At 36.5% G+C, this 17,657-nt stretch overlaps 1 protein-coding gene across 6 annotated transcripts in view; it reads right to left on the reverse strand.

The window, feature by feature from the left end:
- Positions 1-17,657, reverse strand: part of FSIP1 (fibrous sheath interacting protein 1) — an 86,603-nt gene that overhangs the window by 51,207 nt on the left and 17,739 nt on the right. For all 6 annotated transcript variants that reach the window (XM_069784138.1, XM_069784137.1, XM_069784139.1 and 3 more), the window contains exons 10-11: positions 13,799-13,963; positions 5,996-6,133 (exon numbers count right to left, since the gene is read on the reverse strand). In XM_069784138.1, the coding sequence (XP_069640239.1) occupies positions 5,996-6,133; positions 13,799-13,963 (303 nt within the window). The remainder of the gene's footprint in view (positions 1-5,995; positions 6,134-13,798; positions 13,964-17,657) is intronic.

Here is a 17,657-nt window from a genome sequence, read left to right on the forward strand (position 1 = left end):
GCATTTATATATTTACTATTTTTGTATCTTTGTTCTGCACCATCCACACCAATTGCTCACCTTCCTGCAAAGTTCACCTATTCAGATAACAGAATATGTGTATTTTCATATTACATGATATAAAAAAGATCTCAATAATTAACAAACACATATTGCATTTGGGCACCAAATTGCATACTTGGGAAAAAATAATTCCTAGAGATGTACAGGCATCTCATGACAAATTTAAGTTTAAGACTAGGCAAACTAGATTCAGCTTGTGGTTTATAAGTACTTACTGCAAATAAACAGACTTGGTTTTTTTCAAGTAGGTATCAGTATCTCAGTCATGTTAAGGAATAACACTATACATGTGTGTGTATACACACAATTATATGCATATATATTCAATATGCATTTGAAATATTTTTGAATTCATATATTTAACCAAAACCCCAAAACAGGCATCTGTAGCTAGATTTCAGGAGGAAAGAATCAGCCTTCAGTGTGAGACATTTGAAATAAACACGCATAAGGCCAGCAAAGGTGAAACTATCTTACTTAACAGCTTGCTTGGATGTGCATTTAAACCCACTGCTATGAAGAAATTCTACACATCAAACATGCTACTGAATTATTGCAAATGGCCAACTAGTAGAAGCCACAACTGAAAAATAACTACATTTATTATTCTTTCTATATAAAATTCTTTTCATTAATGCTCAGCAACACGCATTTGGCAGCTGAACATTTTTTTTTGAAGCAGCAGTTAACAATGCAATTCACAAAACAAAGATAAGCTCAATGGTTTCCAGGAAACTGAAAGATGAAAGAATGTGGAGAGAGTCAGCCATGGTTTCAAATGAAGAACAAGTGAACTAAGGTCAAACTAAAACCTAAAAGAAATTCAGCAAGGGCCCAGAAACCAGGGTACAGATACATTTCAGTTGGATTGAAATTTCACAATGCATTTCAACAATGCATACAATACATTCTTTGGTATATTAATTCACTGGGGACAATTTTTTCAAAATAAAGGAGGAACTCAGATTCCAAAGCCCTTAGTTTCATTACTTCTAGCATAATACTTAGCAGATTTTCTGGTTTTTATATCAATTGTAAACTACACTAAAGTCATATCTTCCAGCCTGGTTTTGTGTGCTCAGTTCCAGACTTGGCTGAAACCATGAAGTCTCACAGCACACATGAGCTACAGTGTAGTGGAGGAATCCATAAATGTTAAAATTTCAGAAGACAGCACATACTAAATAGACTGCTCCAGAAACATGATGAATGTACTCCTCCCCCTTGAAGAGAAGGTCAGAGTAAAGCTACCATTATACAAATCAAATTTGAATAATTAATTTTGCAGTAGTGGAAGAACTACAGCATTCTACCACACAGGAAAAAAATAATATTAATAAGTTACCTTTACACCTACTGTAAGTTACTCCCTAACACACAGAGATAAATTCTGCTTAGTTAAACTATGTGTAACTTCCACTTCGGAAACAAAAACAAACAAAAGAAACAACAATAACAATAAGAAAAGATTTTATCTGAGGGATCTTTTTGAAATACATTTTAGAAAGACATCTCAGACACTAAGTTTGTAAAATACTATATTTTAAAATTATAAAGCCCAGTATAACCACACATTCAGAAATAACATTCCTAACTGCTGACAAATCACCTCCTCTACTCAGAGCACTGAATTTATTTTCAATTTTACGCAGTGAATTACAGTGGTTTAGGAAAGAGTAAAGAAGAAATTTAAATGCAATGTGAATTTTAAATAGACAATTTAATTAGCTAAGCTAGAAAAATAACTGAACCTTAAAAGCTGCACACCTGGAATCTTGCCAAAAGTGAGAGGCAATCTCTCACAACCTGTATTTTATACCACAGAAATGATGTTTTCACCAGTAATAATATCCCCTAGAACCATGCCTAGGCATTCTTCCTCTAACATATAGTGAAGAGTGCCACCTATTGAATAACAAACAGTATTTCCCGAAATAATTAAATTATTCTGGAAACATGCCATCCACATACTCCCTCCCCTCAGCCCAAGCATTCAGTTTAGGTTTTCATCACACAGTTTCCTGGCAGAGAGCAGTTTTGTTGCTAACATTGTTACAGAATTGATGGCCAAAATACTATACTTGTTTCATATAGAAACAAGGCACCCAATCCACACTGCATAAGAGTTATCTGATTTTTAGACATTCCCACACCAATAAGAAAAATTTTATTGAATTATCTATGTTGCATCAGAAGGTGATACCATGCTGTTTTGTCCAATCTTCTCTAGTAATAACCATATTTTCCGGAAATAAGAATAGAAGTTATCAAGGACACAAAACTAAAAAACCCCAGTACTTTCTGAAAACTGTTCTTTGTTCACACAAAAAAGTGTGCATTTTCTATATATTTTACTTGACTGTTAGAAGGAAAAACCTCCTTTCATTCAGACCTGAATACTTCTTTATTTACACTGGCAACCAAAGTATCTCGCATAAGACCTAACACACAAATATTTCATATCCATGTGCCGTCATCTCAGAGTTGTGCCACAGAGCAGCAATGGATAAGACAACACAGTATGTCCCCCTGAAGAAGCCTTACCAGGTGCTGCATAGCACACGGCAACACTAGTCTGGCCATGAGTTACACACTGGTACAGACGACATATTCTTTGTTTATAAACACTGTAAATTAACGTTACAGTCTATCGATTTAGAGTTCTAAATACACACAATCTAGCCAAGGAAAAATGTGTGGTATGTTGCAAGAGTCTGCATGTAACGTGATACCAGACAATACTGCTATAACCCAACCAAGACTTGGAACTGACCCATTTGTACACAAAACATCGGAATGAGTCAGCAGCCCCCTGCATTTCCCAGGCCTGCTGCAGACTATCACACAGTTCCCAGACGCACTTCCTCATATTGTGGGTGCCTCATGAACAAGGTCAGTAGTGACAAAAAGTGATATAAAGGTCAATGACTAGGAAAAGATGACAATGCACATACTTACTTTATCTGTTTACCCATTACCCTATTCAATATACTGAAGTTCCACAGAATTCCTCCAGTTATTTGCCTCCCATCTTTTAATTGTCTAACATAATAGAGCAGTGTATTAAAATGAAGGTCTACTATTGTTTTGGTACTGTGAACAGATAAGAGCTAAATATGCTGCCTTACTGTAGTGACACAAACACACAAAAGTGAACAGCCTCTAAAGCAATCACTGTCTCCTTGTCTGAAGTCTTTGTTCCCATATTCCGTCAGTATGTAAAATTAACTGACATCAGGAAGAACGTGTCAATTAGCCTCTTTTTTTCTTCCCCCAAACCAAAGACTTGGATACAACTACATGCAGTCCAATTAGCTTTAAACCTGCTAGAAGTCTAATCATATTGGCTGTGCAGTTCCAGCACTGCCAGCATAAACCCTGCATATGTGGATAGTGGCTGAAGTTCTTGCAACTGTAGTGACAGTGCTATCAGTAATTGAGATTATACCACTGAGGTTATGCTGCTACCTGAATCACAAAGCTTTTGATCTGCATTGGAGATCCCTTTTTGAGGGTGATAAAAGATAACTGGAACAGTATTTGTCCTAACTCTGATTATTGCAGAAGATAAGCCTACTGCTGACTTGAAGACTTCCGCAAGCCAAACGTAGACTACATGGATTTTTGGTCTGACGCAACAAATGTATATATTAATGTTTTTATGACTACATGAAAAACACTAAAATCAGCTACACACAAGAAAAAAATCTACAACGTACAGCCATGAAAAACTACTATTTTTCCTTTAATGTAGCAATAATAAAGAAGATTACTACCTGAGAAATGTATAAAAATTCTTGATCCTTTTCCTTGTACAACCAAAAAATCATCAGACTGGGGAGGGGATGTGAGGAGATCTCTAGTCCAACCTGTTCAAAGCAGCATCAGCTACGAGATCAGATCAAATGCCTTATGGATTTGTCCAGCCAGGTCTGCAAAATTTTCAAGGGCAGAGATTTCACAGTCTCTCCGTGCAACCTGCTTCCCATTCTTAATTACCCTTGGAAGTTTTGGGGGTTTTTTCCCGGGTGCAACACTCTAGACACAATCTAATGAGTACCAGGTAAAGGGGAGTAATTACTTCCCTTAATCTATTGGCTATGCTCATGTTGATACAGCCAAGTATGCTGTTAACCTTCATCACTGCAGGGCACACTGCTGGCTCATGTGTAGTCTATTGTCCACAATGATGCCAGGCCCTTTTCAGCAGTGCTGCTCCCTGGCCAGCCAGGCTCCACCTTGCACCATTAGAGTTACTCCTCTCTAATGCAGAGCTCCGCGTTTGTCCTTCACAAATTTCATACAGTTCCTGTCAGCCCACTCCTCCAGCCTAACTCCCAGTGAGTGGCAGCCTTGCTCTCCAGCTTACAGAGCACACCTAGTCATTTCATCAAAGGTGGCTGTCAGGTTGGTTAAGCATGACTTACCCTCTGTAAATCCATGCTCAATATTCCCAGTCACCACATTCTTCATTTGCACACCTCTTATGTCAATTATCTATACTGATGCCTCTTGCTAATGTACCAAAATACTTGGGGTTTCCTAGAAAAATCCAGCTTCACCAGGTTACCCATACCAGCTGTCACCTCACCTCAGTCTCTCGTACACTACCATACTAATTTATCTTCTCCACATAGCACATTCTACGGAGAAACAAAAGTTTTCTCATCTCAAATCAGAAAAATAACACTAAACAAAGATGTTAAAATCTTAAAAATATGCATATATATCCAGGTTTTAGCCGCTACTGCCAGCTCAGTAATGCAGTAATGCTTTTTTGAGTCTTCAGCAGTGTCATTCTTGACTTCACCTGGGCAAGGCAAACCTTCAGAGTTTTATACGAAGGTATTAAAAAAAAAAAAAAAGGAAAGGTATTTTATTCCTGTGCTCTTAAGATCTGTGAGAGATCCAATACAAAACAAATACCAACATTGGCTTTCGGGCCAAACAAATGACAACTGTATCATCTTAGGACTCTCCCTTTGTATTCATCTGTTTTTTAATGTTTTATGTATATTCTTCCTAATTCTCTTCTGTATGGGCTGCTTTGTAGCTCTTTCAGCACAGATCAAACAGCACATTTACAATGTATATTTAAAAATGAACAAAAAAATTCCTAAGTCCTTGAGGTTCCCCGTCTCTAGTTTTTGTTAAATATCCTTATTATAACTTGAGAGTAATGTAATAAATTATACTCACTGAAAGAGAAAAGAATAGCAATATATTACTTGAGAGAGGCACATAAGTTCTGGTTTGCACTCCTGGCTCTATAGCTTAGAAATAAATGTAATTTCTGCCTACTAGGTTAACAATAGGATCCTCTTGGATTTCAGATTGCCTTTTCCCTACCTGCTTTTACTCAAAGTAGTAATAATGATGAGATGTGATGTGCTTATGCTAAAACAGTAATGATTTTTTTACTACCATTTTACTTACATGCTCCTATTTTAAAGGCCCTTGCACCTACGAAATTCACGTATTAATTGAAAATTAAGTTACAAAAATACACTAAATGAATTCAGCAAAACTAAATCACACAATAACTTGGTGTATACGACATTCCCACCAGACTTGGTCCTTCAAAGAACACTGAATTACATGAGCCACAAAAAAATCCTTTTAGGATATATTTATATGTGATTGTTTATGCTATCCCCCTCTGGGAAGATAGGAGAGGAGAAGAGGAGAGGAGAATAATTTCTTTCACTTTGAAAGACACTATGTTAATGGGAAACATGCATTACAACTGAAAAACATGTTTCCGAGATTAAGAAAAATTATTTGAGATTTTTGCTTGTATATTTCTTTGGTGATTCCTTCAGGAATTTGCACAAAGTTGCAGAATTTTATTTTACTTTAAGACACAGGGGATGATAAATTCCAAAGTTTTCAATCTGAGGGAAAAAAAATAGGACAAAAATGGAAGACTTACAAGGTTTCTCTCAAAGGATTTCAGCTGATGATCTATTTCTTTGAGACGACTTTGTTGATCACGTTGTTCCTTGTTGTCTCGCAGAACCTTTTCACCTGGAACTGCTTCTAGGCTTCTGTTTGCATAAACCAGAGACTCCTGGCAAAAGGAAGAATAGGCAGAAATTAAACACATGATTTTATATTGCTTCAAAGCCAGACAAGGGTTCTCTGGATTTCTATCAGGAAAGCATTGAAATGTTTATAATAATGTGTCAATTTCAAATTTGGCAAATGCATAATTTTTGTTATGCACATTTTCAAATATAATAGCTAAACATCAGGCTGGACTTATTTCAATAAAAGAATTCTTCCCCTTCATATATTAATAGGAATTTCTTAGTCTGCAGAGCTAACACTTTGATGTTTAAATTCTAGTACAACAATAAAAATGCACTGAGAATTGGGGAGACTGAATGAGGGGTTCAAAGCTTGCTCCTATTAACCATACTGGGATTAGAATTAGGCCAGAAGGTAAAGGAAGAACTGAACTGAAATGACTGTAGGTTTTTGTTTACTTGATATCATGGTAAATGAGAAATAACCCTCTTTCTGTAAGTTGGAGTTAGATGCACTACCATTATTGAAGAGTTGGGTTACACACTCTCACATCCTTGACTAGCTTTGGATCAGATTCTTAAGTTTGTATCAGTCCTAAATACATTTGAGGTTCAATATTGCATGTAATTGAGATCATTAAGAATGACAAGTATTGGCAAAACAGCAAAGTTATGTTGTAACTGGGAAGAAAACAGGGCTTTCTCTTGCAAGCCAAAGATCCTACAGAACAACCCAAGGAATTCATATAATGGTAGAGGGGAAAAAACCCCTGTTAGTCAATTCAACCCAAAGGGACATGAGCAACCATTTAATAAAAACATATTCTATTCATTCTTATGTTCAGAAGTAGCTCAAGCAATCTTAATAAACACACACAAGGAAAAGAATTTCAAGTAGTGTGTCTAATTAGAAGAAAAACAACCTTTGCAATTTAACATTCAACGAAAAATTTCTCAACTATAACATATAAAAAAAATTGTGAGCATCTGTAAACAACTTTTTCTGAACTTCAGACAAATCTATGAGTTCTGACATTTAAACCAAACTATTAGTTGCCTGAAAATAAACTCATTTTAACACAGTACAAATCTTTGGACATATATTTACAATCAGCAATAGTTGGCAGTACCACATGCTAGTAATTTTTCCTATAACAGAGATATAAACCATACCATCTGTTAATGACTACAATCTCTCCAAACTGGATTGAAGTTTAATGTGGGCCACTTAAAGCCAAATTCTTAATACTGAGTGTCTAAATCTAGGCCTCTAAATACTGAGAGAGTTTTTTTAATTAAATATGATCCCCAGTGGCAAGAAATCTGCATGACTGACATCTATACAGAACATAAAAACCCAAAGGACTTATTTAAACTTGTGTTTATTAATACATGAAACAAGGATATGACCTTTATACCTGCAGTATAAATACAGAGCTGGCAAAGCAGCTCAAAGTATAACAACTCATGCTCCCTCTAGTAAGAGGAATTACTTTTACATGGCTTTGTTCTTCCACTGATTTTAATACAAGTGAAATTGTTCATGGAAGGGCAGAGAGGAAGATGATGGCATCATATTTTTTTTTCTTAAAAAAAAAAAAGTTACAGCTATTTCTGCAATCACATTTCTAAACCCAGTCTTTTGATCTGTGCATATATAGAGACATTGTCATGTGAGCAGTTAGTGCTCAGCATGGATCAAAGCTGCAGTTATGATTTGTTTTAAAAAGCAATGTTATGAAGATACCCATAAGAACATGCAACGAGTGGTACTGAGAAGTCACTAAATACTATATTATACTTCCCAGTATTTTATTTGGGGGGTTATATGCATGGACTACTGGTTGATATTTTTATATGAACTCAGCCTTCAATGAAGAATAGAACTCAAACTGCCAACAGCATCTCTGAATATTGTTGCTGCAATACCAGCTAGATTTAAAAAGGTGACAGTAAGAGGAGTCATAAGATCAAAAAAGTTACTACTTTCAAATTTTTTACTGTCTTTTCCACATACACTTCTGAAGCAAAGCTTTATGCACATCTCTGTCCTAGTCTTTCAAAGTTTCATGCATAAATGTTTCATTTTACAGACAGCTCAGCTGCTGCAAGCACTTACGAGCAACCCCTTCAAACTTTAGAAAAAACCTATGTATCATAAGTTATTTTTCCTTTTATCACACTCAGTATGATTTTAAGCCTGGTTGCTTCTCTAGTAATGCAATATCGTTCTATCAAAAGAAATGCTTAACTAGGATAAACATGACAACTTTATTCTCCATAAACTTTTCTTGAATACTGATCTCTGCCATGATACCTAATCAATTTTTATCAGAGAGTGCTGGATAAAACTTGAACTATGAACATTTACCAGAAAACAGAATTAAAAAGTACTTGTTTCAACATGTCTCCAACATCAACAGCCACAACTGATATAATTCTATTTAGAAGAGATGGTGAAAAAAAAAAATTGTTACTATTTACTCTCTCTCTCATCAGCATAGTTTTGCACACTTCAATCACATTCCCTCTTACTCCTTTTTTCCAAACTGAAGAATGTCTCTGTTTAAGTCACTCCTTGCATAAAAGCCATTCTATACTTCTGAGCATTCTGGTAACCAGTTTTCCATTTTTTCCTGTACTGGTTATGAGATCCAGGGACCACAACTGCACAATAGTCAAGCTATATGGTGCACTACAGATGTGTACAGCAGCACAGTGATATATTCTGTTTCATTCTGTATTCCTTTCACATTGTTCCTAATAATCTATTTGATATCTGACCACTATGGAACATTAAGCTGCTGCTTTCACTGAAGTGGTTCTTATAGTCTCGTTTCTTTCATCCCTGAATAGTAACTCATCAGAACCATATGAGTAAAGTTAAGACTTTTCCCCACTTACTGATTTTTTTAATATTTTTCTCAAGATATCGTGAAATAAGGGTAGGAAGTATTACACCACGGAAAACATTTTATTCTCAATCTTTCAAGTGCTTCAAAACTTTTTATGTTTCAATTATATAGCATGTGTAGGTCGTGGAAGTCCACTTGAGATTAATAAAGATCTAAAAATCTTAAAGATAAGGTAGAAAATAAAACTGTTAAATATGTTACACAAGGGAAAATATAAGTACTTTGCAATAGCCACAGCTGTAACAATCATAATGCAAAACAGAAATATCCAGTATTTGAAATGGTGAAAATGACTTGTTGCACTCCTTTTTCTCCAAAATTTTATAAATAAATAAAAACAAAATCCCACCTAATGAAAGATATTAGTGTCATACAATCTTGTTGAGCCACAAAACTGGCTGATCAGCTTATTAGCCTGCTTCTAACCATGCCCTGAAATAGAGATAACAGAGATACCTGTCAAAATCATCTGTTTTGGTGAAGTGCAGCCATAGAGTATAGGCTATCAGAGTTCATTAATTGAAAGATTAGTGTATATGTTCAGAATTTTTTGTCATTGAGTATTTATTTAGTTTTAAACTGTTAACCATAGTCTACTGCTATAATTGAAAAATGGAATATTTTTCTGATAAAAGAAATCAAATCAGGTATGAAAAAACTCATCAAGGTAATACACAACATTAAAGTAATTATAAGACAATCAAGCAGACAGATACTATTGTTTCTTTAAACACTGTCTCCATTTCCTTTTATTTTCAGGTAGTTTTCCAGTTTTTCAAGCTGGTAACTGTACTCATCACACACAGTCTTACACTTCATATTCTTCATTCTACTATTTTTCTGTCTCTTCCAGGATTACCTTCAACTTAATTTGTTCTTCCCCCAAACTATGAAGTAAGACAGACGCATTTTTAAATATTTAATGATGTTGGCACCAGAACAAAGACATGTTTTGGGGAGAAATACAGTTTTGATGAGAGCAGCTCAGCTATGGTACTGTAGGATAATTAAAGCCAGTTGTTACAGATTTCAGAGTCAGAGCATTGATCCTATATCGTGCCAAAGTATCTACCAGTGGCAGAAAGCAGCTCTCCCATTGAGCCAGCGGTGATCAAGTGTTTGCATTTTGAAAGTTATATTTAATGCAATTCTTGGAAGAAAACAATGTGCAGCTTTATGATATGCAATTCTAAGCTAATTTTGGTTTAATTACTTCTAAAATTCTAAATGAAAATCCAAGCACTACACGAACAATTTTTTTGCAATGTTCCCCATCACTACTGCATTATATCCTACTCAACCACAACAGATGAAATCCACATCTCATGGAAATCAGAAAGAATTTCAGCACTGATTTTTAGAAGAATGATTAATGTCACTGAAATCAGCCTCTTCTCCAAAGGAAAGGACATCCATGTTCCAAAACAGACTTGTGCCCCATAACAACTAGCCTCATTCAAAATAAATTCTGTACATTCAGGATTTTTTTTAGCCCTCTCTTGGTACCTTAATTAAAAAAAACCCCAAACTTTAAAAAAAACAAACTCCTAAGAAATAAATATTGCAATGCATTCAAATTTGCATTCCATAGCATCTGTGCAAACATCTTTATCTAGCAATTAAGTTTGCAGAATTTACCTCAGTTATAGGAGAAGTAGTGATACAACCTAAACTGAAACTGAATAAAAGAGATCAATAGAAACTTACCTGAGACTTCAACAATACCAGATTATCACTATCAGTTTTGAATACTACAGACCCCCAGTCTCACCAACAAATATTTTCTCCCACAATGTTTAGAGAATATGTGTGAGGGTGAATAAATAAGGTAATTCCTGCATATTTAATTCACCCTATTAGTAAATTAAATGTGTTCCACTTCTAACTGGTTTTACAGAAGACAGCAGCCTTCCAGTGCTGATAGCTAGTTTACTTCCTCATTTAGTTGCTGTGGTCAACTGAAGAAGCAATTGAAAATCTTGTCATTAAACACTTGACATTAAACCCAACAAGGGGCAGACAACCAGAACTCTTACTGCCTTTGTCTTGCATGTGTCTTTCATGCTAACATATCACAAAGCAAGATCTTCTTTTAGCAAAAGCACCATTCAATTAATTTCTCAGACCCTTTCTCGGTAGGTATCAGTTGCCTTTGATCAGGTTCCAAAAGACATTCAGTACAAAGAATTCTGATATTTTTCTGTGACTGACCTATTTTTCTGATATCAGAACTAATGCTTCAAGAATAATAACAAGTTTTTTGAAAAAGCAAATTCATTAAAACTTCCAGTTTATGACAATATTAGGGGATATTGATTGTGATAAACAAGGCTGTTTTAAAAAGACCATGAGCAGCAATGAACTACTTGTAAAAAAAAAAACAAAAACAAAAAACACCAAACAAACAACAAAAAAAACCACCACCAAAAAACCCCCCAAAAAACAATCTTTCTTTTGCCTTTTGACAGGAAGGTCTCTAAACTCAAAATAGTCATTAATTTCTCAGCTACTGCTGCATGTTACTTCCTGTTTTTTTGAAAAAGCAACTGTTAAAGGAATTTGAGAACAAAAGGTGTTGAGAATGAACTCACAGCTTAACCAAATTCAGAACTTGACCTGTTGTTATTGCTATGTATGAATTGAAGAGTGATTTTTTTTTACCTACTAAAACAAAAATAACCATAACACAGAACACAGGACTAAAGGCTAAACGTGGTACGAGGCTTCCACAGTAAGCAGTCAGGTTCCTGAAGTCATTTTCTCCTTCACTTACCATAAAAAAAAAAAAAAAAAAAAAGGGCAGCTGAAATTCTATGTAAACAAGCCCAGTCCTGTCACAGTGCCAGGTACAATCAGACTGCACCTATGAAATCAGGCTCCATGAAGAACTTAACACTGGCTTGCCTAAAGTCTGGATCACTATGAAACCAAGGCAACCATTAGACACCCTGTCCTCTGCTGAGAGAAGCAGCTCTGGACATGCAAAGAAGCAGGAATGAAGGCACCTACAGGAATTTGGAGTTAACAGGGAACAGACCTGAAAATCAAGACACTTCTGTAATTAGATAGCTGCAGAGTGAGAGGGTTTACTTTTATTGTTTGTTCTGTTGGGTTTTTTTTAAATTAGTTTTGCACTTATACATAATTACTGTCCTTCTAAATCCAGTTTTAAATAACTAAAGTCTCCTACTCACTTCAACTTATATGTATTCTGTTTAGCTCTTTCTCTAAATTTATAAAACCAACTTTTAATAGTCCTATTCTTTGGTATCTTTCCTTAAAATGACTCATATGTTTAAGTTTATCTGAACAACAAAAACAACAAGGACAAATGGAATCCTGTGTTTCCCAGAACTACAATGTTTAAAAGCCTTTTATATGTTGCAAAATAAAGTTGAAGGGCAACTGCTTTTCACTAATGAAAGGTAATTTATGAAATTAGCTATCTCTTTTGGGTTGTTAAGTTTAATATTATTCAAATAGATAATGCATTACTCTTTAATAAGCATACACATAAATTCAAGTTTCTATTCAAATAATTCTGAGCTTTTACGTGAAAAGGAAGCAACAACAACCACTAGGACAAAAGTTCCCAAACAGAGTGTTCATTATCACAGGCAGTCGCACTAACTTCAAGCTGATGTCTCATAACAGTGAACACAAGATCCAGCAATCATCGGCAAGCTCAGGTCCATGAACCTGAAGTTACTGGGCAACAACTGCATTTGAGTAAGGGATTACCCACTAGAGGGAGTTGCTGTTTCACACATTAAATCCCAGTTGGTAAATAATCAACCTCAAAATGTGACTCTTCTGGAACTGCCAGAGCAACAGAAAAGACTACTATAGGTAAAACAAAACCTGAAGTTCAGGAACAAGTCAATACAAAATAGGACATTAAAGTGCCTTTAGAAAAATAAAAAAAAAAAAAAAAAAACCACCACCCCACAGGTATTTTAACTGTTCAAAGAGATGCTTCTCATACACTGGTAACTGAAAACAGTTTTGCCAACATACACTCTTACAGAGCCTCTGATACACCTGTTCTGGCTATAAACTGCAAATTTTACAAAAGTAAACAAGTTTTGTGCAAATCAGTGCAAAATAGGAATTATGGCATTTTTATCTTGTATTTCCCCCATTATATCAGGGGCAACATTACTGGGGCATGGGATAAATTGGAGTCTTCTATGCACAAAAGTCAAACATTTCTCAAGGCTGAGACCCCAAACATTCTGAATACTGCTAAAAATGGAAAAAGACAAAGGCCATTAAAAACAAGGGACATACAATTTCAATCCGTTTTCTACAGTCATTAACATTGCTTATCAGTAATTGCTTTATCTTTCCAATCATAAGCAAAGAGGCACTTCTGGAATCCTGAGATAAGAAGAAACCTAATTCTAATTCCCAAAGATGAATTACCATGGGTAATGTGTTACTGTTCTGACAAAACCACTGAGGCCCTCACGCAGTTAAAAACATCTGAGTTACCAATTCCTGCATACTAAATTTCTTGTTGAAATTGTGGAATCAAAAAGCGTTAAAAACAAGACAGTCCTTGAATTATATACCACTCAAAATAGCAACATATTATTTTTCTATATAATTTCTGTAGCCAAAGATTTCACTTCATTCTTTAACACATATACTTCAAGAACAAATAGAAGATACTAAAGAAAAATTTAAAAAACCCCAAGTACAGACACATGCTGTATTTTCATTTATATCGGATCTCAACACACACTTCAAACAAGAAATCTGCAACATAAGCTCTGTTGTGTAATATACCTGATAAATCTGGCTTGGAAGTTTTGAGCAAGAGCTGGAAATCGCAGAAAAATCCCCATCAGATAGTAGTACTTGAAGCTTAATGTCTATCTCATTTAGGTGATGAAATTCCATCGGTTCAGGTGTGTACCCTTCTCCTGGTGCCAGCCAGCCAGATACATCCTCCTATTGAAAGATAAAGAAAATATTTAATCCTCATTCTCAAAGGAAACAGACATTAAAGGCAGTTACACATCAAGTGTATTTATTTTTCAAATAAACCATACTTAAGAATAAAATGTAAGTTTTCATCCACCTCAGTATATAGCTGAAATCTGCCAATATTCATGTATGTAGCACACTCAAAAGCAGATATGGACAGAACAATTAGAGGCATACATTTTTCATTTTGAAATATAACCAAGCAGCAACTTAAATGGACTTCAAAAATACATATATTTAATTTTATTTTTAGAAAGCATGTAGAATGCATCTACATGCATTGTTAAAGTGTAATAGCAAAAGAGATGTTGTGTTAACCTGAATAGACTTCTGCTATTATTTTACTTATTTCTATAAAAGTCCAAAGCCTGTGTCCTCACTGACTAGCCACTCAGAAGCCCTGAAATAAAACTGCTTAAAGCCAGATGTTTTGCCTCCATGCCAGCTGGCCAAAGAGCAATCATACAGCTCCCAATCCAAGTTCCCCATCCATTCTTCTGAAGGTTATACAACTTCCTTGATCAAGTTTTCTTATGCCCAAGAGAAGCACTTTGAGTAGCTAGCCCCTTTTTCTTAATGACGCATCTCACTTTACAGCCTCTTAGCCGAGTTAGTCAAACCTTCAAAACAGTCTCATGCCGTGCCTATGGCTGCTCCCTTTCATGGATGCAAGCTGTTCCCTTGTTGCAGTTTCTGTATTTGTTCAACAAGGCAGTCCCAGCTCCCTTTTGAAGGAATAATGCTTGTTGTGGTCTAACTTGCATATAGATCTTGCTGCCCCGCACTGCACAGTAAGCATCACTTTCTCATACCACTGACATGAAAATCAATTTAGGACTGTTTTGCTCCTTTGCAAGACAGTGCAGAGGATAGAAATGAAGAGGAAAGCGTCTGGCAGACATATATCCACCAGTCCTAAGACACAAAACACAAAAAACATGCTGTAAGCTCCCATTTTCAATGCTAATATTGAGGTGGAAAAGTACAGCCCTCAGAAACTGCACTAGAACTGTCCTTAACATCACCCTAAATCACTTCTGTTACACCTTGCATCTCAGTACTCCTTGTTTGCACACTTACTCTGAAGACACCATATTACAGCTTAAGTCCAAGGAACTGTATGGAGAGTTGATCATATAGTAAACTTGAGACAGCAAGATATTTTTTGCTTTTAGAAAAGACAAATGCAAGTCAACAGGCATAAAAATGAGATGTTCTCAACTACACTGAACATGTCTTGTCAAACTCCCCCAGTTAACTTGCATCTCAGTCCAGCATCAAATGCAAAGACACATCTATTCTAGGACCCACCCAATCACACCTGCACAGCAGCACATTAGAAGTCCAAATGAAGTGGAACATAATACACTACTGTCTATTGTCCTCTGAAGGAAGTAGAAGCAATGGAGTCCTGTGCAAGTCAAAGAAGGAAATACAAACAGCAGCTCTATCTGTAGGACAACAAATTTCCATCTGATAAGGAGTCAATAAGAGAGAAAGCCTGACCAAAACCATGCTTGGAATGAAACTGCAGAGGTTGATGCTACAGCAGAAACCACCTGGAGCCAAATATCAAAATGTGGGTATGAGACATAATGTGATACTTTTTTTCTTCTTTGGTGATACATTGCAAGGCATCCATAGGAAAGCAAAGGAACTGCTCTGAGGTGAGTAGCTGCTACCCTTCTAGAGCCCCAGTACGTTATCATAGAAACACTAAGAGAGACAGAAAGCACAGAGCTCTTTTCCTAATGGTGATTTACATGACTTTTTTCTCTTGATAGCAGTAACACCTGACTAGCCAACATGAATATGTGCTCCTAGTACAGACAGTTGCATATTATGAGTGAGCTTGTGTCCTGGTTTCAGCTGGGATAGTTAACTGTCTTCCTAGTAGCTGGTACAGTGCTGTTTTGAGTTCAGTATGTGAAGAATGTTGATAACGCTGATGTTTTCAGTTGTTGCTCAGTAGTGTTTAGACTACAGTCAAGGATTTTTCAGCTTCTCATGCCCAGCCAGTGAGAAAGCTGGAGGGGCACAAGAAGTTGGCACAGGACACAGCCAGGGCACCTGACCCAAACTGGCCAACAGTGTATTCCATACCATGGGACGTCACATCTAGTACAGGAACTGGGAAGTGGGGGTGGGGAATCGCTGCTCAGGGACTAGCTGGGTGTCGGTCGGCGGGTGGTGAGCAATTGCCCTGCGCATCATTTGTACATTCCAATCCTTTATTACTACTGTTGTCATTTTATTAGTGTTATCATTATCATAATTAGTTTCTTCTTTTCTGTTCTATTAAACCATTCTTAACTCAACCCACGAGTTTTACTTCTTTTCCCGATTTTCTCCCCCATCCCACGGGGTGGGGGGGGGAGTGAGTGAGCGGCTGCGTGGTGCTTAGTTGCTGGCTGGGATTAAGCCACAACAGCTTGGCCTACTTAACCGAAACAAATGAGCTCATATTCACAAACAGATGCAGGTTCTTCACAGCAACCTGGCACTCCTGTCTCACACTCAGGGAAGCAAGTCTGCACAACTACCGTTCACTGGGAATGACAGCCACAGATTACATCTCTGTCCTGACTGCAAAGAAACACCAGGAAGGACCTTAGAAGGGCAGAAGAGGGATGTGGGGGAGGACATGAGTGTATTCCTGGTTTCCCTTCTTTTTCCTAATAGCATCTTGCCCTAAGACTTCAACATCTGTCTTGCAAGGGATTCATGTCCACCACTCCTTTACAGCCTCCAGATTAGTCCTCTGGCTATTCAAGCAGCCACATCCACACAAGAGGAAGAAATATCAGCTTCCAATTACAATACCACTGCTATGAGGTCATCCTTGGTTCATCCCCATTACCCTAAAGCACACTGGTTGCAAAAAGAAAAAAGCATACCCCAAACACCTGTCATAAATTACCGCCATACTAAATTAAAATAAAAAAAAAAAAAAAAGTGTCATCTCTTTTGTGAAACAAAAATCAGTTCTTCTAATGCTTTCTCATACAAGTATGATGACACAACCAGTAAGCCTGACTGGACATGACTTGACTCCAGAAAAGCCACTCAGAAATGTCTCTAGAAGCTTGCCAGCTTTGTGGAAGCATCTGTTCAGGTGAGAGAGTGACCATCATAACATAAGTATCTAATGTGGTACTACAGTTGTGCCATGTTAGCCACCCCCTAATCAGACACTGAAGAGCACAGTGCAAGCACACAGAAATGACTCTACAAAAGTCAGTTAAGCTGCAACTGAGCTTATTAGCTACAGCTCAGTGTCTGTATCCCATGCTCTCATATCCCATGATCCAAGTCTCCAAATTACCCCAGTAGTCACTTTACTCCAGGGTTAAATGGACTCACACATTCTCTTTTATATTCTCAAGATGGCTTTGCTTGGAAAATAAGCTTCTGTCCTGTCAATGTTTCCTGTGTGTTAACTCAGAACAATACTTTTATAACAGCACAGTCAGTGCTTATTACTGTGGAGCATCTGAAACTAATTATACCCCTGCAGCTTTGACAATTAGATTAGCATGACTATGTACTTCTAAAATATTTTAAATACTCATAAAACATTTTTTTAAAAAAGTGAGAAGTGCTGTTTGGATATTTGACATATTTAGTAGTAGGAGTCAAATGAAGTTATCTAATCCAC

Source organism: Haliaeetus albicilla, chromosome 5 (genome assembly GCF_947461875.1).
Source record: "Haliaeetus albicilla chromosome 5, bHalAlb1.1, whole genome shotgun sequence".
Classification (NCBI taxonomy): domain Eukaryota; kingdom Metazoa; phylum Chordata; class Aves; order Accipitriformes; family Accipitridae; genus Haliaeetus; species Haliaeetus albicilla.